The following is a 21,847-nucleotide window of genomic DNA, read 5'->3' on the forward strand; positions in this document are numbered from 1 at the left end:
AGACCTTCACTTATCTTGTGTTGCGTCTTGCATAAAAATTAAATACATAACAGAACGGTCTGAATGCTGGCTCCAGAGAACATTTTGACAGTGCAGCATATTTCAGCATGTCTGTCATCATCATCATCATCATCATCATCATCATCATCATCATCATCACCCTGTTCATACAACACCATGTTGCCTAGAGACGAGCAGAGCGTGCTCTGCTTAAACCAGCTTTATGTCACCATGCTGTGTTGCAAGTGTTGACATCCTAACATAATCCCAAACACACGTGCATTTCCTTACACACTTGAATAATCAGCAACACAGTACTGTGAAAAAGTATTTGCCCCCTTTGTCACAGCTACCTTTCAAATAAGTAAACATGCTAGATCAGACAAAGAAAACCTTATTAAATACAAAACACAATTTTTATTTCATGGTTTATTTTTATTATTGGGAAGATCTGTCCCACCCAACCTGGCTTTATGTGGAAAAGTTATTTGCTTCCTAATCTTTATAACTGATTGTGCCTATCTTGGTTGAAACAATTGGCATCAAGGGTTTGTGATGCCTGGAAGAGTATTTTTCAATCACATGAGAGAGAGAGAGAGCGAGATGTTGAACCTCTCTGCAGGATAGTTTTAGTTCAGCCTCATTGGAGGGTTTTCAAGCATAAACGATCAGTCATCCCACAGCATATCCATCCAATTTATGTCTGAACTTTGACTACATCACTCTGAGACCTTCTTCATTTGAAACACTCAGAATTGCACTTGCTGGTGTCATCTGGATTGTTGTTTTGCTGCATAACCCTAAGTGAGCTTGAGTGTGATGAGCCGACCTTCCAGGTCCTGAAGCAGCCCGAGTTAATCACACCGGTGCACTGTTTTTCTGAAATTCTGTGCAAACCTGTGAAAAAATTCCACTTTTTTCTGAGTTTTTTCCAAAAACATATTTAAAAACAAAAATCAGCTAAAAAAATGAATGCTGTTCAAGGTTCTCCAGAAGGTAAATTCAGCTCATTATTAACCACCATGACAAGAAAATCTCCAGAAATTAGTCGTATCCCACCAATCTTAATGATAACATTGCTAAAGCAATTCATTTTCTTCTTTCTGATTAGATACCTCACCTTTAGAAAAAGTTGCTGGAGCCGTTTTACAGGAAGGGTTTATTTCTTCCGAACCAGCAGCGGCCTCACACACAATGCAATGAACTCTCTATACAAACCGCCTAAAAACATGCTCTCACATGCTACGTTACGTCGCTGTGACCTCCGTTGGTGTCCAGCACAAAGCAGAGCGAACCAAAGCTCAGAGCTTTTGTTCAACCTGTTGAATTCAGGAGCAAAGGTCATTCCCACACTCCTCCACAAGCCCCTCCTCTTATTGAATCAAATGACAGAGACGGAGCATCAGACGTGATCACGCCCAAAAACAATCCCAACTAAAAACTGTGCGCATTCCAGCCTAAATACCAGGCACACAGGAGGCAGTTCACTGCCTGCTCAGGTGCTGAATAACCTTGTTTACCTTTGGCAAACACTACATGGACTCTCTATAATACAATAGGATACATCAACATTTACACAACGTCAAATTTACAAAAACAAAACAAATCAAAAAATTATGTCTTGCTGCATTTTTGAAATAACTGACAGCGTGCAGCTATAGTTTCATCACATTTCCGACTAAAAGTTAAGGATGTTTCACGACCAAACAGCATTTTTTCTTTTCCACTAAATATTCAGACGCTCCAATAACATCAAATGACTCTTGTTTCCATGGCAACCTTTGAGAAAAAAAGAATAGTGCCCAAACTATTCCTTTCTGAACATGCACTTCCCTTAGATTGTCGAGATCTCTGAACCGTTAATAAGAACCTCCAGGTTTCCTGAAGAGCCACAGATGTTGCTCTTCTCGGCTGCTCTTTCTCCTCCTGTTTTCTTTCCTCTCCTTCTGCCTGTTGTCGCTCACCTGCTTTGCCTGCATTGGTGTTGTTGTTCTCCAGCTCTCCTGGGACGGGTTGAGGGGCGCGGACGGGAGTCGCTGCTTCAGGGGTGTCAAAATGACCCTCGGAGTCCGAGCTGCAGCACGTGAAAAACATGAGAGAAAGCGGAAAAACTATCACACAGCTCCAGGGCAAAAGTCATCTTACGAACGCCAAGAATCAGCGGTTGTGATGCATCTTCTCAAACAGAAATAGCTGTACTACTATTACTGTTATTATGCAAGAATTTATCATAAAAACATACTGAAAGCTTTAAAAGCAAAAATCCTAGGATTTGTGACTATTATGTAATCAGTTAACATGATCTTGCAAAACCTCCTGTGCTGGTAAAAACTATACAAAACTAAAACCTCAAACTTATTACACGTTTATTTGATTCACCAAACTCATCTATCTTGAGCTTAACTTCGCTCTTCGTCATTGTAGAAACGTAGTAACACTATCTAATCTGAAACTACAGGAGAAAGAGTAACCAAAGCCAAAGTAAGGCATACATAAAGAAAGAGGAAGTAGATGTAGGACAGCCTAGTGTTTCCTGTCACACTCTGGGTTAGAGGCACAGTTTATGACACGAGAAATGCAGAAGAAAACATAAAACATTACGCCTTTTAAGATATAGGGGCCATTCTCGATGCTGACAATTTACAGCACAGATTAGGTCAGATTTATCTCTGTGATGTAATCAATTTATTGACCCTTAAGGTCAATATATTAATACAGGGAGCTGATGCTGTATCAGTGCAGAAATGGAGAGGTGGAAGTCTCCTGAAAGTCGTCGTCATGTTTGTATCAAGGTGGAACAGAAGCAGAGATAATATTATCACCGTGGACACGAGGCACAGACACTGATGATTACAACACGTGCTTGCAGGTTTCGAGTGAATCCTGTGTGAATTTGAGTGTCTGTTAGAAATAAGTGTTGGTGTTATGAAGCAAAAGAAAGAGAGTTAGGGACAACTTAAAGCACAGACCCAACAGAGACACGCCAGCACTTCACAAAATGTCTCGACCAATTTGTCACTAAAATTTAGATTCCCAATCCAGTGGGTTAGAGGCACGTGGACAGAAGTCCCCACTCCTCCTGCGCTGACGATGTGAACCACTCTGCCTGGAGTCTCGGGGCTTCAGCACAACACTTGCCTGCTGCCGTGAGATCTCTCCTCCTCCTCTTCCTCTTCTCTCCTTCGCCACTGCTCCCTTTCCTCGTTGGCCTCCTGCCCTTCTCCATCCTCCTCTCCCCCTCGCACCGCCGTCCACGTCCATTTGGCCCATGACACCGGAGACAGCCAAGACATTGCTCCTTATTCGACGAAGTTCTCCAGCCTCCAGCTGACTCACCAGTAACCAGGGCTTGGCTTCCAGTACACCTCTCACTCTCTTCTTCAGATTTCCACCCCTCTCACAGCTCTCCATGAGTTCCCAGATTCACATGAAGAGGAGACATCTCTCTCTTTCTCTTTTTTCAACCCTGCTTTTCCGTCTTCACCTGTTAGAAATTTCCAGACACGCTGACAAGTCCCTCCGTGGCAGAATACCTCAGCTCTGATCAGCTGGTTTCTCAAATGCCTTGCTGACTCTCTCTCTCTCTCTCTCTTCTCCTCTGAACCTCCTCCATCCTCCCGGCTCCACCTCGGAACAGCTCACAGGCAAAAACTGCAGTGGGGGTGGAGGAAGTGAGCTGTAAGCCCTAAAACTCACGGCTGCTTTGATGACTTCCCCTGTGGTTGAAGAATGGTACGTCCCTGTCAGCCTGCTCCTCTACTCTGAAGTAAAAAAAAAAAAAAGGGCCACAAAACAAACACAGAGGGAGGAGTAGAAGGTAGAGGAGGAGCTGAACTCTTGGGGCTCTGTGTTTTATAGTCCAGAGAGAGGTTAGGAATGTGGGGGCTGGATCTTAAAGACTTATTAGTCCCCCCTCCCTCAGGCTTTCAACAGTAGACTGTTTCTTCCACGCTGCGGCAGGAAGGCATGCATGACCGGGGGAACCAGTTCTGTTGGACAGCCTCAAGAGAACTACCTTGCTGGGCTCAATCTGTCAGAGGAAACACTAAACCACTAGGCAGAGTAATTACTCGGTGGCATGGTGATGAGTAAAATGCTTGGGAATATTTGAGGAGTGAGTCAAAAAAAATGCCCCAAAAAAAAAAAAAAAAAAAAACTGGACAAATTGAGGAGATTCTAACATAAAAGAAAAATGTAAATGGAAAAATGGTGCTCTTTAGAACGTAACACTTTCAACATACATTCAGGAAGGCACACCACAAAACGTTTGTGGAAAGTTTCACTTTCGCAGGTGAAAGTTTTTGGAAATTTTTTTTTGACACATTTCACTAAAATAAACTGATTTCCATCGTCGCTAGAAAGCGTATTCAGTTGACTTTTACCAAACAGCCTCAAACAACCTCCCTAAAAATGTTATTCTTTTATCAAAATTGTTGGCATTTTGTCCCATTTCTTAAAATGTGTCTGCCATCAGGGTATGGTTAATGGTTTAATGTCAGATCCCTCCGGAGAACATAAAACCCACACCTTGAATTTGGTATAAACTCAATCTAAAATATTCCCCAAAAGCTGGAGCATGTTTTTAAACCGTTATATCTCACAAATAAAACTATGTCAAAACACAAGTCTAGGTTTTTTAGACTTAAAAGCTTCCTGCCGCCTAAGGTTTGAGGAGATTTGGGATTGAAGCATGTTTGACGGAGAAGAAAACTGATTCTTTTTTTCTTTTATCTGCAATTTGTGTGACAAACAGCGTATAGTGTCTCTCTGCCTTTCGGTATTTTGGAGCAAATATCTTCAGACTCTCAGTTTTTAGCTCACATAAATAAGTTTACACATAAAAATTTTAATTTATTTTCATCCAGAATCTAACCTTCAGATCAGTTCGGATTCACAAGATAGTTTCTATTTACTAAAGGCAAAAATAATGATTTTTTTCATTACTTCAATGTTAGAAGTTTACATACATTTTAATAATAATGATAATAATAATAATAATTTTTGATAGCATTGTCTTCAAACTTTAGGACGTTTTTGTGAATTCCTAAAAATAGTCTCCTGGATTTTTGATCCATTCCTCCTAAGCTTGAGAGTAAAAAAACCTACAAAACCTGTCATTATTTTGGCATTTAGCAAATACAAACAGTTTTGATAATCCTAATTGTTCTGAAAAAGATGTCGTCAATTTTAATGTTTTGCAGTAATAATAGTGTCTTTTAATAGAGTGTGTGTAGAAGATTTTTTTCTGTAAATGAAAACAAATCCCATGAATTATGATATTGGTCCTTACTAAATTACACAATTCTTCAGAAGTCATTAAAAAATACTTTGCAGAGTATTTTGGAAAGTTGTCACAACAATGGCAAAGTCAATGAAAGGCTAAATTAAGACCCTTGTGTTCACAGATAGTCTTGTTGTGAATTACCAGCCTTTTTCACACTCTAAATGTTTCTGAGCCATTTCTTAATTTCATTTCTCCCTTGGTGGAAACCTTTCCGTGCTTTGCTCTCCATGGCCAGATATTTTTGCTGTGCAGCAGCGGAGCGAGCAAACTTTCTGAAATTCCATGAAGGAGCAAGGACACATAACCTCAATCAGACTCAGAGTTTCCACATTATACCAGAAAGGGAGGAGTTTCTGTTCTACCCACTTATTTTTGCGATCAACGCTGGGCTTGTGGTTGGAGCTAACGGGAACAGCGCACGCATTAACTGCAGAACGTCTAAAGGATTTTCCTGAGGGAACAGCAAACATTTTCCATCTTAAATATTACACTGTTATTTAAAGACGGAAAAGCAAACAAAAAACAAAATCAGCACCATTTTTGCCAAGCAGTGAAAAAGAAATTGTGAACTGACTCGTTGCTTATCTAGTCCCACACTTTTCTTGTCTAAAACTGGCATCTATAAGCATCACTGGGCAGCAGAAGGAGCCCTGCTGACAAGGCCAGACGATTCTTTAAGGCTGCTCTCCCACCACCAACACGAGCCTCAGAGCTCTTGCCAAAGACGTCTGACGCTCCACCAGAATCCAAGCACAACCCAAAAGAGCTCAGATTTCAATCACAGCAAGAGGAACCCTGCAGGCGTTTTCAAGAAAACAGTAAGCCCCTTAAATACGACGTAAAACAAACTTGCTGAATTCTGTTTAGGCTTTCGCAAAAATGTGACCAATGATCCAAATTTGTTTAGTCTGTGGGTCGTTTCTGATTTACCTTGCTGTAACAAATATGCACAAAAGACATAATTGATAAAAGGGGGAAATGTTGGTTTTTACTTTAGGTACACTGCAATCCTTTATATATTTTCTCTCCATAAATAAAACAAAAGACAACAGAGAAGCCACGTGATTATGCAACAGTGCTTCCTGCCGGCCTAAGATCAGTCTACATAATTTGGCTTTGGCTATGTCCTGTAAATCTATGTGACAGAACCAGACATTCCAGGAAATTATTGAACATACAAACAAAGGAGTGGAAAGGTCAAAGGAGGAAGAACTGTCAAGTGGAGGAAGAAGACCGGGAGGAAAGGAGCAACCCAAATCTAACCAGAGGGAGAGATACAGATGAGAATTAGGAATAAGGGAGAGGAACAGCAATGGGCTCAAATCAGCTTGAGTCAGCACAATGAAATACATGCTTCTGCCTTTGGAAGAATCTAATATTGTATTCCACTTTTAAGTGGCACCAGCTGGAAATGTAAAGAGCTATTTTTAACAAGCCGGAAAACTGCTAACAGATGCTTACAACCGCATTATTTTTCCGCTACTCTGTGGTGAAAAGGACACAACTCAAATCTATATATGGTACTTTTTTTGTTGTTTTTTTTACTCATGTCTTCTGGAAATTATTTCCAGATTTTATGGGCTTCGCTGACATCTAGTGGTCAATGTCTGTCACTGAAATCGAAACCTGGATTTCCTTAAAATGTTTTCCAGTGCTGAAAATATACACTGAGGACAACAAAGATCTGTCTGTTAAAAAAATAATAATGTTACATCAGAATATATAGAGATTTCTTTGTAGTACTAATGCCATGAAAGCGCCAACAAACTAGGCAAGCTCCTCCTTCTGTGTCCAATATCAATTTCCCTGTTGTAAGACGTACATTAAATGTTTCATGATCTGAAAAGAGCCTGTCTCAGTACAGTCCACGGCTTAGGAGTCTAGATAGATGATTTTTTGGAATCAGCAAGTAGCGACATTAGTGTCCCCAGCCTTGGCGGCACTAAAGATCAGCATGATGATGAGAAGGCCTTTCAAAACGCAAAGTCTTTGTGCTCATCATCGCCAAAGATAAACTGTGAAAATACCAGAACAAACAAACAAATAAAAAGATGGTCAGCGATTTTAAGAAGGGTTTGATTTCTGTGTTGTCAGCAAATGCTTTCCATTAATAATTGAGAAAACAACATGTGTAGGGCAGCAAAACAGTGTCTAGTCCAGAGACATACTAAATAGGCCCTGTTCCTCAGTCCCTCTCTTTTCATTATTATACTTATTATTATTATTCATTTATTGGTCTTTTTTATTTCTGTCCTCTGAAGGTGTTGTATTGTTTCGTGGTTTTAGTCTTCTAAAGTAAACCATGACGAGTTGATAAAGCAGCTATCTCAACTCGTTTTTATCCCATAATAATACTGACTACTAGTTTCTACTTGATGTCAGTAAAATCCCGCGTTTTAACCTTGACTACCCAATCAGCACTTTACATGCAGATCAGATATTGGCGGTAAATGGGCCAAAGTAACGTCAGAAGATTGTAAGCAACTACATAATGGCTGCAAGTGATTTTCATATACAGGATCTTAAAACATGTAGACTCTCCTTAGAGTTATATGTAAATGTGTTTTTCTTAGATGAAAGTACTATTTGAAAATAACCTTTAAACCAGGTATTAAACATATTTTTTCTTAACCCCACAGTTGTGTTTTAAAACAGTTTTTTACTGGTCTGAAAATATAGTTCTAAATTTATTTTATTTTTTTTTGTTTTGTTTTTACATTTTCTTTAGCTGTTAAGTCACCAGCCTTTAAAACCCTCACTGTGTAATTATTAATATATGTAATGTGCTTCACCGAGTTGAGTTTCAAAGTTCTCAATGACCCAGTTTGATATAATTTTCTCTAAACCTATTTGAAACCTCATTAAGACCAACTGGATTCCCCCCCCAACTGATTGTTTCTATGTAGTCCAATACATGAGGCTCACTGAGAGCTCGGGTCCATTTATTACCCACCAGTGTCGAGCCAAATCCATACAAGACTCGCATGCATCCATGTTTTCCCCCAGGGTCCACTCTAAAGTTAACTCTTAACGTAAGACTCACGCTTGACAACCAAAAAAACCCCCACAAACACGTATTTAACTGCACATAGGACAAACGTTTAAAGGCTGACTTACTTACCGCTCCATTTAGTGGAGAGAATTCGAAGACCAACAAACAAACAGTGAACATTTCACGGCCTTGACGCAGGTACTAACCGCGGTCGCCGCCAGGTGGCGACTGCGGGGTTTGCAACTGGCGCCGGACCTCGAAGAAGAATCACTTCCGCCGTGAGTTAATGGCGGTTGCGAGCAGGGTGGACTGTAAACATTTCAGCTGCCTCAACTGTAACTGTCTAATTGTCCTCAAAACATGTACCGGGCTGTATCCAACACGCTTGGAAGTGACAAGATGTTTATGTTCAACTTTTCAGGTCGCCGCTTTGAGGACGAAATCGCCTCCCGCTCGGAGAAAATAAAGCAAACGGTAAGAAAGAAACATGGAGTCCGGCTGTATTCGATTGATTGATGTCTGGACCGTTTATAAACCAAGTAGAGGACTATTATCAGAAAGGGCCGGCGGATTTAGATTGTGGTTTGCGAGCATTTCGGTTAAGAAGGCGTTGTCCCCGCTGCAGCTTTCGCTGCCGCGGTTCCAGTTTTCTGGATGGAGGAGGAAGAGGAAGCGAGAGGGGAGAAAGACTCGGAGTGTGAGGTGGCTGAGCTCCGTCTGAGAGTCGAGTCGTTGAAACAGGAGCTGAAGGAGTGCCGAGCCGAGCTCACCAAGTTACACAAGCAGCTGAGCCACTCCGAGAGGCTGCAGAAGAGCACCGAGAGCTACAACGAAGACCTGAGGAAGCAGGTCAGCTGTTCAATATGCACGCCGGCCTTACAAAAGTATTCACTCCTATTAACTTTTTTCCACATTTTGTCACAAATCTCTCAGATTTCAGATTGTTTTTAAAAGTTCAAACAATATATCTAATTTCTGTCACTTTGTATCTTTGATTTACTTTGTGTTAATAACATAAAATTTAAATGAGATGCATAAGAGTTTGTATTGTAAAAATTCCCAAAAAATGTGGAGATTTTAAGAGGTAAAAATCATTTTACAAGCAACGTTATAAAAAATAAATTGTTTGCCCACACTCATGATGTCAGGGAACATTGTTAAGCTTGATGCAAAGCCTAATACTTAATATAATGTTAAACTGGGTTGATTATGTTAGATGAAAGGCATAAGTCTTTGTTGTCGTTTTTTTGTGCGGCTCCAGGTTGACCAGCTCAGTGCAGAGATTCATGAGCGAAAGAAGAAAGAGAAAGACAGAGTAAGCTGTGAAACTCAAACAGAAGAATATGTGTGGTCAGAAACTGGTGCGTATGAGTATCATCACTACTGGAACATGTAAATAAATTTAGTTAATATCACAAATAACGATCAGGATCCACTCCCCCCAGATTACTACAATTACTACTATGGAGGCTACTGTCAAAACGTTGAGGGGGCAGATTCCCAGGAAGGTCTGGACACGACGACAGGAGCAGCAGCTGAGGGTGATACTGATCATAGTACGGCGACGGGAGCTGTGGATGTCTCTGGTTACAGTACGGCAGTAGACGTGTCAACAACGAATGAAGCAATGGCCCCGGATGCGTCCGCTTCAGCAGAGATCAGCGAAGTAGCTCCAGCAGAGGTTTACTTTTCTATAAGTGCATCCAAAGTAATAAAATATACCGTTTTTAAGTCCGTCGTAGTTGGACTTGAAGCTAAAATCTGAGTTACAATCATTCATAATAATGTCTGCTTCAGGGAGGTGATGCGAGCTCCATCGCTGACATGCTGAGGGCCACAGCTGAAGAAGCCATGACGCAGACCGGCTTCGTCTTCGATGAGACGTCTGGGATGTATTATGATCACAGCACGGGCTTCTACTACGACTCGGTTTGTTGGTTTTCTTTAAGAGTGCTTGTTCAGTTGGGTGACTGGTGCCAGATTCAATGTTCATTGGTCATTTCTATTGTAAATTTTCTTCTTTTCTCACCAGGTCAGTCAGTTGTATTATGACGCCAACACGGGTATATACTACTACTATGACGCAGAAAGCGGACGGTATCAGTTTCACTCCAGGATCGAGGTGCCTGCTGCGCAGAGCACTGCCGAGCATTCCCAAGAGAGTCAAGTTTCCGACAAGAAATGGAGAAAGTTCCCAAAAGCAGTAAAGAAAGCGTCGCATCAGGATGAGGGGGTAAGTAACAACTAGATGCAGCGCATTGTTACGTTGAAGTGTTTGGTGGCTGACGGCTGGCTTTTCAAAGTTCCCCTTAACTTGTCTTGACTTCTCTGGGTCTCAGTCTTTAAAAATGTTTGCTTGTTTTTTTAATGATGCAGGATAGTTGACTGAAAGACTATTCTTCTGGCCTAGGTTCAAGATGTGACTAACTCTTTGGCTAAAATGAGGATTTGCTCTTACTGGAAAACTCCCTCCTACAGAGGTATAACTTTAGTTTTACACTACAAAATAATGAAGTACCCTGACATGCTTTAGTGATGTGAACAAATGATATCATAGATTTTGTAATTTTTTTTTATTTTGCAGTGGTATAATCTCACTTTAAAGAACAGAAAAAACTGATATTTACTTTAAGTAGCTGCATTTAGGGTGAGGGGAAAAATCCCAGATTATGTGATGACCTTGGGTTTAACAATTGACGCCACTGCTGTCAATTTTTTCTACATCCTGTTAGGTTGTAGTATAAAAATAGAAAGGGTCACTTGTTTTTCTCCTCAGGTTCTGGGTAGGGTTTATATCTGGGCCTTGAGATGGCAATGGAAGAAGATTGGTTTTGGTTCTGGTCAAACATTTTTGTTAATTTGGGCACTTGTTTTAATTATTTTTCTATTTCAAAACCCACCCAGAAATTTTTCGATTTCTGGTTGAGATAGCCAAATATTTTCATTAAAAAATTCTGAATTTTTTTTTAAGAATTCATGATGATATTGTAACAAGACTTCCTACTCCACAGCATTACCAATCCTCAGCCATACTTGGTTCATTATTTATTCCACACTAGACCTTTTGTTGCAGAAAACCCAAATCTTTGTCCCATCTGACCAGAAGCACAAAGTTCCAGTTAAAGCTTCAGTGCAGTACTTTGTAATGAAAGGAATAAAGAGCTTTTTTTTCTCACATTTCTCCCAAACAACCAGTTGGCATGAGCATTGCATCTGATGATTTCTATGTAGTTTTGGTGGCTGCAAGACGGCACTTTTATTCTGGCAATATAAATATGGGTTATCCAGCCGAGCGGTCAGCAGCTAAAAGAACTGTCACGTCATATTTATACCTCCAGAGAAACAAAAAATAAATTGTTTATTATGAGGCATTTCTTGAATCCGTTATTATCTTAAAACAAAATGTATAATTTAAGGAATAAAGATTCAGTTACATTAATATGAAAGGGAGATTTTTTTTTCATACCATAGATTTACACAGAAAAAGTTGGATTTCTTAACATTTTTCAGAGTGATAATAATATTGCTATAATATAAATGTATTTTAAAGCATTTATCTTTACCAGGGGTCAGGACTTTCTTTAAAATTTCTTCCTCCATTTAGTCAGAGATTTTCAGCTTTATCTGCTGTCACCGCACCAGCCAAACGCTCATCTCGTTACAAAGGGAACAAAACACGTTAGTCTATAGTTGATGTAGTAAACCTCTCTTTGCAAATCTTGATGCACATTAAAACCTTTTCTGTAAATCTTGACATAATTTGGGGAGCATCACGATGAATTGACTTTAAAGACTGAGACCCAGGAATTAACGTATGACTGATATTTGGGATCGACAGTAAAAAGTCAGCCGGCCTGCTGCCTTTCAACACGGTAATCTGACTGCTGACTGTCTGGTGGCAGGAACACAGTCTGGTCGAGATGAAGCCAGAAACGGAAGAAACCGAATCCAGAAAACTGCACCGAAGGTCTCGTAGTCCAGACTTATCCAAGAGTAAAAGAGACTCTTCAAAACACGGGAAAGAGCGGGACAAATCGCCATCGCGAAGAAGGCGGCTGAAGAACGGCTCACACCACGAGGAGAAGAGCAGCTCAAGAAAGAAGAGGAAGAAATCTAAATCAGAAAAGAAGAAGAAGAAGAGGAGGAAGAGGAGCCCGGTTCAGAGTGAGGAGTCCGAGGGCAACAGTGAACCAGAGGAGGGCGAGATCACAGAATCTGAAAAGGAAGACCTGGAATCCGCCTCGACGCCTTCATCATGTTCCAGCCCCAAACATTCCAGGGAAAGTCCTGAGTCAGAAATGGAGGTGCAGAGCCAAGAAGGTGAGAGGAGAAAACTCCCAAAATTTGACATGCGAGGAGCACGGATTTCTCAAAGACAGGTTCTGGGATAGTTCATTAAATCTGTACAAAACATCAGGCTAGAACTCCAGATCAGTAATTTGATTGCCTTGAAGCTTCCTGTAATTCTTTGTTCTGCTGCTAACCCAGCTGGTTGGTTTTGTTCCTTCCAGTTAACAATTTCTGGCCCCCGTGTGTGAGAGTGACCGTGGTCAGGTCTCCGGCGCTGCAGGTGGGAACTTTGTTCATCATCACAGCCGACTCTCCGGCCACATTCGGCAGGTTGGTTCTCTTCTTCTCAGCTGTTTATCCACAGCTTCAAAAGTATTCATGCAATCATATTACACAGGTCTGTGTTTTATTGGGATTTCATGTGTTAAACCAAAACTGAGTTCTGAATAATAACGCTGCTTAAAGAAAATAAACACAATTTTCGCCATTTTATTTTCGAATAAAAATCGGAGTAGTGTGTTTGCCGTTTGGAATCGGTATCCTAACATAATTTGTTATTTTAAATTTTTTTATTGATTCACAAATTTGTACTTATTTGTGTTGATCTACAAATACAGTTTGTTAAGCTAACATAAGAAAATGTGGTGTAAAATCCTTTAGAAAATGACACTTTTGCTTTTTGAAAACATTTATATTAATTGAGAAAAAATTTGTCTTTCACTTTTTGTGTTTCTTTGCAGAGAAAAAGACATGAACCATGCAGTTCGACTACCAGAAATGGGAGTCAGCAAGGTAAAACTGCTTGCTTTGCTTTCCTTGCAGGAGTCTAAACTATTCCTGTTTTCCCTGCGGTGTCTCTAAATGTTGCACGTTTGGTTCCAGTTCCATGCGGAGGTGTACTTTGACCAGGAACAGCAGAGCTACATGCTGGTGGACCAGGGGAGCCAAAACGGGACGGTCATTAACGGAAACCGCATATTGCAGGTCGGCACTTCGTCTCGGTACGTTGAATGAGAAGCGAAACCTTCCAGTTGAACTCCGGTGTCCCCTTGCAGCCCAAAACCAAGTCAGAGCCTCATGCACTCATGCATGGGGATGAAGTCAAGATGGGAGAGACTGTGCTGTCGTTCCACATCCACTCGGGCACCGACACCTGTGACGGTTGTGAACCCGGACAAGTCATGGCTCACATCAGCAAGCACAGGAGGGAGGAGAGTGCCGGTGAGAGAACAAATCCACAGGGAAAAAAAAAGACATTTATACAAGTTATTTTAAAAGAGTCTGATGTCAGCGTTCCCATTGTTGTTTCTAGAAGCTCCTGGCCTCGGAAAAGAAGACAAAGAGTCCCTGAGACAGAAAGAGCTGAAGCAAATGAAGGCCAAATATGGACTGCAAGTGAGTGTTTAGGTGTCCTGCAGCTGGATTTAGGGTCAAAATATACATCAAGGTTTTTTTTTTTTTTTGTTTACATGGTTGATCATCTGTTCAATATAGAGCAACGAGGAGACCAAAGCCCTGAGGAACCCCAAGTATAGGGACAGAGCAGAGTCTCGCCGGCAGAATGTGGGCAGCGAAGGCGTTTTCCAACGGGACGATGCACCTGCGTCTGTACATGAGTAAGTCTGGATCAGTGTGGAAGAGGAAAACAACATGGAAAAATAATTTACTCCATGTTTGACTTTATACCATATAAGAGGCCCTTCTTTCTTTCACTTTTTCAGCTTCTGTACACAAAGTCTGGTCACTGTTGAATTATCTGCCGTAATTAATCTGAATTGTAGTGTTTTTAAAAGAAGAACTGAAAAGACTGAAGTTTTTACATGGATAATGCACTGGAACCCTGTATGTTGCTCATATGTTACTGCTTTCTGTCCTCTGAAGGGAGATCAGTGAAGTCAACAAGGGGCGGAAGATGCTGGAAAAAATGGGCTGGAAAAAAGGAGAGGGACTGGGAAAAGAGGGACGGGGGATGAAAGATCCGGTGAGTTAATCTTCTGGTTGTTTTCCTTGATCCTTTTGGTAAAATTCAGAAAATTTGAGCTTAAGACAACACAAATAAAAGGTTTGGCACATAAAACAGGATAATCTTCCGATTTCTGTGTTTTCCATGGAACCTTACTACCGATGAGCTGCAGCACACTTTCCCCCCCCTCATTTATGTGATACAATCCTTAGAATCGAGACCATTCAGAGCTCCAAAAGCCGATATCAGCATCATCCAGAAAGAGCCTGATTGGTGCATCTCATGTGTTTAATGTGTTCCAAAGCCTGACGGTCTGTCGTCGTCGTTTTCACAGATCGAACTGAAAATCCGGAAATCGCAGTCCGGCCTGGGAACGGGCGGTATCATGTCGGTGGACGACGTTTCCACAACCAGATCCAAGTCCCATAAGAACTGGGAGAAAGCCCGCGAGCGGTTCGCCGACTCCTACCAGCCCGACCCGCCGCCGACTCAGAAAAGTAACGCTTGGATCAAATCGGAGGAGGCGGAGGACTCGCAAACCAGTTTGGAAACAGGCAGCCAGAGTTAGGGGAGGGACTTGCGCCTGAACTCACCGTTGGTTTAAAGTGGAGGAGAGGAGAGAGTTTCTTCACTTCCCAAGAAAACGTGTTTGAGTTAAAGCTCGAGGAACTCCTGGTAGCAACTTGCTGTTTTGTTTCCTCCTCTGAGTATAAATGGGTTTTAGTCTGAGTGCTGTGCATCAGCCCAATTTGTAACACCCGTGCAGTGTTTTTATTTTATTTCTGCCTCCCCCCCCCTCTGCATGGAAACTGTGTTCAGACAAACTAAGAACAGGAGTTCAAGCTGAGACGCCTCAAGCAAATATTGACACAGTCAAGTTGTATTTCTCACAGTGAGATCATACTGTAACAAGACAACCGAGTCTATTCTCAGATCACCATAAACATGTGACAAGAAACTCCTTTTTAAAAAAACACATCTGACTCAGTCCACTTTTTTTTCCCCTCTTTTCTAGTTAAATAGGATAAGATCTATTTGTGACTGGTCTACCAATAATGTGCATCCACATTCTTATAAGTATACGGAAGAAGCATTTCACAACCGGTCTGCATGTGATCTTATCTGCTCTCTGAGTGTGTGTGGAAATTTGCATCAATGCTTGAACAGAGGTCAGTGTCTCACCAAAATGCAGAGCAAGACACCAGCTGCACAGTTAGGATCGCAGCTTTCGACTTGTAATGTTCAGACAGGGCGTCTAATCGTTGCACATCTTCAGGAATATGTAAAGTAACAAGGAGAAAAGCTTTTCAGAGGCGTAAAAACGGGTGAGGCAGGCGACTCACGTAATGTTCTTAACGACGTTCCGAAAACTCGTTCGCCGGGTGCTCCTCTTCCGATCCTGACTTTGCGTCCCACCCATTTTAAATCTCCAACCGTAGGACGGCCACCAGCCGAGCGTCCCCTCAGCTGTAGGGCATGTTCTGCTCTGTGACAGTTCAGCAGGTGACAGCAGGACGCTGCTGTCAGAGTCCTCCTCCCCTTACAGGTGAGCCCTCCCTCCTTGAGGAAGTCTCCTCCTTCAGCTTAACTGCACTTACTTGGATATATTGCGGTGGAATATAAGGGAGGGATCAGCTCTGAGTTGTGCTGAGTACAACCCCTCAGCCATAAACAGATATTAGTCATGAGATAAGGTGGGATGTGGCTTTACCAGTTCCTGACTTTAAAGGAGCATAAAGAAGGGAGCACAGGAGGTTTTATTCTTGATAAAATGTCCTGTGCAATGAAAAAAGTCATTCAGTGCTGTTTGATCTTGCTCTCACATAATTAAGGATTTTTCCAGATCGAAGCCGTCATATAGTTTATTTATTTAAAGACATATTTCCCCATGGAGATAATGCTAAAATCCTGAGGCAACAAAGTTTCTTTGAAAAGAACTGCCACAAACGAGCACAAACACGCTCTGTGTTCAGGATTATCATGAGCTGAAGCTCAAAACAGTTTTATGGTTATCTGACGTCAACTTTTCACACAACTCCAAACGTGCACTCCAGTGAATTATTTAGGTTTATTTCCTCTATTACCTAAACATTTACTTGCAAGTTGTTGTTGTTTTTTTCTGGTGGGCAATGTGCTTTTTAACTTTGAAAACAAAGCAATATATACAAACCATGAAAACCATAAAATAATATATATATATATATATGCATATATATCAAATGTTATTAAATTCTATACATAGTGCTACTGTCAACATAATGTCAGACAACCTGAAGCAACACTTCAGGTCAAAATCAACCAATCACAGCCAGGGGGAAGCTCTTAGTGCTGTCAATCAACTCGTGTATGCATTGCTTAATGTGCTAATGGTGAAGAAACAACTCACAGATACATAAAAGCTGTCCACCATCAATGGTGGCCATGCTAACTAGTCTGAGTATTCATGGGAAGCTCTGTTGAGGGAAAGCAGCTGGAGCAGAAAGTGAGGGGAAGGTTGTGAGCAGCCAATACACATGATTGATGGACACCATTAGGACCCTCTTTACTCAAAGGCAGCAGAGCCATCGGGAGAAAGCATAGATGTTTTATTTTGTTTAATTTTTTCTTTTTTTTTACAGATTATTTCTCATAATATGTTGTCACAACTTAGTTTTAACAAATGTTTTAAAAACATTTTTCATAAATTATTTACTGTGGCTTTTAAATTAATCCATGTTTTTAGGAAGGGTGTAGTATCAACTAACCATGGATGCATGTTGTCCACCTGGAGCAAAGGAAAAAACAACTATTTGAAAGTGGCAAAGCTTCTGAATTTTAAGAATCATTCATTGTTACCAGTATTTAGGAACTGAAAGCGTTTCAAGCTCAGTATTTCTGTCTGACTGCCATCTATGCGGATTTGAAGATTTGTTTTTCTAAATTTAAGCCGGTTGGCCAACACAAGAGATTCAGAGGAAAGACTTATTTGCAAGTACAATCAACATCCACGCGCACGCAAGAGCAACTTTTGAATACTTTTCCACTGTTGTGACCACAGTTCTTCTAAGGGTTAAAGGTAAACGAAAAGGAAACGCCGCCAGTCTCACAAGTCATTGCGATGAATAAACGTGGTGTTGATGTGCAGTCCTTATCGAGATGGCCTCATGTCCTAAATTAATGTCACAAAACAGCTACGTAGTTTTATTTTTAGCCAGCATCAGATAATGAAGACTATGAATGACATGTGTTTCAGGTATTTGGCTCACGGTTAAAATCTTGTTTCTAATCTTGATGTTTTGAGTTCAGTAGAATGAAACTAATGAAAGGAAGAGGAATGTGGGTTTTCGCCACCCGGATTATCTCACGCACAGCCGTCAGCTCATCACACACTGATGTTAATTACAAATCTTCAGATGTCAAGAAATGACAGTCCATAAATAAAGAAAAAAACATGTCACAAAATAACTGTAAATAACCGTTTGAAAATAACTTAAACATCAAAATAATGTTTAATAATCCCTTTGAATATCCCGATTGCTTATTCCAATGGGATAACACTTCATATGATTATTTTTTGCAACATATTTCACACTTTTCATCTTACATTTCAGTCTGTATAATGTTTTTTTTCCCCTGACAATAGCAAAGTGATTTCTTTGCTATTTTAACATTTTGTAGTACACAGGAAAGCTATTTGGAGTTGATGGAAATCTAGAAGGAGCTAAATGCAGGACAGTCCTTTAAAGTGACCTTTTGAAGCAGATATTCTGATTTTAATAAAATATAAATTATCCTTAATAGTTGAAACCAGGGCTGGATTTCCAATATGTGGTCCCCTCCCAACTAAAGTAAAATTATTTTTGCAAATGCAAAATACTGTACATAATACAATTATACCAACTGATTACGTTTCTTGGCTTGTAGCTGCACGTTGTTTCCCCACACACAAAAAACACTTTTCAAATACTTGGGGACTGTTTATATAAAAATCCCAAAATACTATTACAACCCACCTTATATAACTCTTATATGAAGTACAATGAAACATGAACTCATTAAAAAATAAAAAATCTTTGGGGCACCCCCCCCAAAAATGTAGACCCTGGGCTACTGCCCCTTTAAGCCCCTTCTAAAGTCTGATCCAGGTTGTAATGTGCTAAAATATCAAAAAGGGTTTGAATACTTTTGCCACTTATAAAACAGACATAAACAGCCAAGAACTGGGTTAGAAATCAAGGGATGTAAAGTAAAAAAAAAAAAAGAATTGTGTTACTTTCCACTACTGCATGCAGTTTTTCTTCAGCCCGGAAATTGCGAAATGTGTCTTCCAGATCAGGAGGGAACCAAGAACCTCGTTGGCCTGAAAAGAGTAAATCACCACAATGAGCTCCTGATCAAGAGGCAAAATATATCCATTCATCACACTTTGATTTCATTTTATCCGGACTGTGACCATCTGCCGTCATCTGCAGCTCCCCCGGTTAAGTGTGAGTCCATTGAGAGGCATGAGAGCAGAAGTGAAAAGTCTGAGAAACAGTCCTGTGTTGACTCAATCCGCCCCCGGCCCCTCCGCCTCCTACTTCCGCCTCGGCTCTCCCTGTCCGGCTACGGCTGCACATCTGAACTCGCTTTAAATCACAGCACAGCGTTGCTGCCAGCACCTCAACATTTATTTAGAAACCAGACTGCAGCTCAATCAAGGCTAACTAAATGTGAACGTTTGGGAAGAAGGCATCAGGAAGTGGGCTTTTGAACAAATTGTGCAGAGCTAACTTTTTGGGAAAGGGGAAATGAGCTGCATTCCAAACACATTCCTGAACGAAAATATATATATAAAAAGCTGTCATTGATTTTGATGAATGGATTTTGGGGGGGTTGGATAGGTTGGGAAATCCAAAGCTCATTATGTAGTCTAAAAGCTGTCACATGGCTTGTGTCAGTGACCGTACTCCTCCCATCAAACGCAGCCGCATCCAGGCCCAAATTCCTCCGCTCCAAACAGAATGGAAATTCTGCTTCCTCCCCGGGTTCGTGAGTCATTGACAGTCGCTGTGGAGAGTCGGCCCTTTTTCCTGCTCCCAGTCTGAGTCTCAGGGTGTGTCTGCCTGTGACCTCATCTCCTCAGGAAAATTACAATCCACAAACTTCAGCAGCAACAGGCACGGAGCCTCCGCAGTTTTGCTTTCCGCACAGCAACAAGCCGGGAAAGTTTACGGAGAAACATCCCGGCTGGGTTACTGCAGCAACTCGGCGGATGTTGAGTCCCGCGCTCGGTTCATCCAACCTGTCTCCCACCCTGGTTTCTGTTAGCAATGCTTCCAGTTCCTTCTCTTTTGTTTCTTATTTTTTCAATAGGAATTTTAAAAAGCAAAAGTTCACATCCAAAGGACCGTGTACTGCTGGCCTGACCTGGGAGCAGGGAATTATAGATTTGTGAAAGGAGCCTTTGTTGTCAAAATACAATACGTTTCGCGTGGCAGCACTGCCTTTGGACCAGACGCAGCAAAGTCAGCAGATAACTCACTTTACAGAAGCAAGAACACAACACACACCACTTCATGCACACGGTCAGACTCACCTCACTTGTCTGAGGTTGTGACAGATCCACTGGGACGAAGATCTACTTGGTGTTGGATAGAGGATCCCCTATTCAGACGGCTGGTGGTGGTGGAGTCTGCGCTCTCAGAGAGAAAACCCCTGCTCTCTCTCTTTCTCTCTCTCCGTGTGACGGAGCCCTGTCCATGTGGCTGGATGGGAAAAGGGAAATAAACTTTCTGGGCAGGGCGCCAACAACAGTGTGGGTTTTAAAGAAACAGCAGTAGAACAGGCCATATAAGGTCGAATGATACGGCTGATCTAGAGCATTACATGCACCACACACATACTCTGAAAAGCCAGTAGATACAGTATGATGTGGTTTGTGAGAATACTGTTCCGATTACTTCACATCTTTCATTACCGTTACATAATAAAGCTTTCTGATTCATTGGTTTATTTGCTATTAATATAATAGCATAACTTCATTTTTAAAAGATAGAAACATGCTTTTTGTAACCTGTTTTTAGAAAACTTGATAAATTTATGTTGAAGGAAGTAGAGCAAAGACAGCTCTTTGGGATATACAAGTGGCTGACCTTTGACCTGGAACTAAAGCCTGTCTAATATCAGGTTTTCTCATATTTCACGGGAGCAGAAACATGGCGGTGGCCCATGAAACACGATCAAACAATGAGCAGGTTCAAAGCGAGATTTGATCAAATGTTGCAGTGAATTGTTGAGGAATCGTGAACATCATTTCTGCCCTACATTAAGTAGCGGAGCAAAAAATAAATAAATAAAATAGTGGATGCAATCAAGCCTTAAAAAGCAATGAAAGCGGTTTTCACTTCTGTAACAAAATGCAGAAATGAAAACATCAAGGCGGTGCCTCCCTCTGGTGGCTTTGTTTTACACAGTTTCTTTTTTTTTATTTCTTTTTTTTATGCCTTTGGCGAGAAAGCAACTGGACGCCAAACCTTGACTACCTCTGTCTCAGTCATCAACTTTCTGACAAACATGTAAAAAAGGCCAAATATAGCTCTGTATAAACTACAGATGTAACAAGAAGATTTAAAAAAAAAAAGCATTTAGGTTTTTTTCCTTCAAAATGCACAGGACGATGGAATCATTTATCACTTTCCCTCCACTCCCCAGTTTGACTTGTCTCACTGTGTGTTGGTCTATCAAAAATAATCCAGGATAAAATACGCCTTAGTTTGTGACAAAACATACAACAGTTAAAATGGTACGAAAACCTCTATAAGGTCTTGCATGTTGAAGCCTTCCTGTTGGCACACCGGCCAGCCTTTCCTTTGAAAGAGAAACAGGCCCACAGCATCACAGAACCTCCACCCTGCTGAGCAGTCAGTACAAGGATGCCAGTCTTTGCTGAAGTGCTCTAATGCTTTCAGCTTTTCAGCTTTCATTTTATATCCCATCAAGTAGATGTGATTAATTTGTGTACATTTTCTACATTTGTTGCTCTTACTGTTGTTAGAGCTCGTCCAGAAAGTGTTGATGCTACAGCCTCATTATAAAATGGATCCATTTCTGTTTTCTTGTTTCTGTTTTCTTCCGTACCTTCACCTCACAGTATCTGCTTCATGTGTGACCTTACCAGCGGTTAAAACCACAAGGCTAATGCATAGTGCTTTAGTCTTTTCCTTTACTGTTTCCTTCTTAACTAATTATTTTCACAGTTTTGCTCTGAACAGGTTTTACTGGCCCTGTAACCTGGCAACAAGCAGCTGGCTAATACGCAGCCACTGACTTGTTTTTTTTGTTGTTGTTTTTTTTCACA

At 41.0% G+C, this 21,847-nt stretch overlaps 2 protein-coding genes across 9 annotated transcripts in view; one reads left to right on the top strand and one right to left on the bottom strand.

The window, feature by feature from the left end:
* Positions 1–20,197, bottom strand: part of LOC129352429 (transforming acidic coiled-coil-containing protein 1-like) — a 31,711-nt gene extending 11,514 nt beyond the window's left edge. Inside the window, exons 1-2 of one of the 5 annotated variants that reach the window (XM_055021447.1) lie at positions 20,087–20,197; positions 1,965–2,074 (exon numbers count right to left, since the gene is read on the bottom strand). Coding sequence is in view for 4 of the 5 variants with exons in the window: in XM_055021408.1 (XP_054877383.1) it covers positions 1,965–2,074; positions 3,139–3,293 (265 nt within the window). In the remaining variant the exon portion in view is untranslated. Of the gene's footprint in view, positions 1–1,964; positions 2,075–3,138; positions 4,064–8,405; positions 8,489–15,872; positions 16,059–20,086 lie in introns of those variants that run through there. The other 4 variants (XM_055021427.1, XM_055021438.1, XM_055021408.1 and 1 more) reach the window with 4 other exon arrangements.
* On the top strand, positions 8,521–15,505 carry aggf1 (angiogenic factor with G patch and FHA domains 1). Of its 4 annotated transcripts, none has more exons than XM_055021468.1 (16): positions 8,521–8,554; positions 8,698–8,750; positions 8,902–9,125; positions 9,538–9,637; positions 9,722–9,957; positions 10,074–10,205; positions 10,309–10,509; positions 12,179–12,596; positions 12,788–12,896; positions 13,307–13,358; positions 13,449–13,550; positions 13,622–13,787; positions 13,879–13,961; positions 14,061–14,182; positions 14,448–14,547; positions 14,864–15,505. In XM_055021468.1, exons 3-16 carry the CDS (start codon positions 8,931–8,933, stop codon positions 15,095–15,097), a joined length of 2,250 nt encoding a protein of 749 aa, XP_054877443.1. In that variant the 5' UTR covers positions 8,521–8,554; positions 8,698–8,750; positions 8,902–8,930; the 3' UTR covers positions 15,098–15,505. The 4 variants fall into 4 exon arrangements, with proteins under 4 accessions (XP_054877443.1, XP_054877451.1, XP_054877434.1 ...); XM_055021476.1 differs by having other exon boundaries at positions 8,545–8,611; positions 13,882–13,961; XM_055021459.1 differs by having other exon boundaries at positions 8,546–8,611.
* Positions 20,198–21,847: the final 1,650 nt, after the last annotated feature.

Source organism: Poeciliopsis prolifica, unplaced genomic scaffold (assembly GCF_027474105.1).
Source record: "Poeciliopsis prolifica strain line A6 unplaced genomic scaffold, Auburn_PproV2 SCAFFOLD003, whole genome shotgun sequence".
Taxonomy (NCBI): Eukaryota; Metazoa; Chordata; class Actinopteri; order Cyprinodontiformes; family Poeciliidae; genus Poeciliopsis; species Poeciliopsis prolifica.

Excerpts from the sequence above, each read along its gene's own strand:
- aggf1 (XM_055021468.1), top strand. The coding sequence starts at position 8,931 with ATGGAGGAGGAAGAGGAAGCGAGAGGGGAGAAAGACTCGGAGTGTGAG. Across the intron at positions 9,126-9,537 it reads ACGAAGACCTGAGGAAGCAG|GTTGACCAGCTCAGTGCAGA; the intron begins GTCAGCTGTTCA and ends GTGCGGCTCCAG. Across the intron at positions 13,359-13,448 it reads CAGAAATGGGAGTCAGCAAG|TTCCATGCGGAGGTGTACTT; the intron begins GTAAAACTGCTT and ends GTTTGGTTCCAG.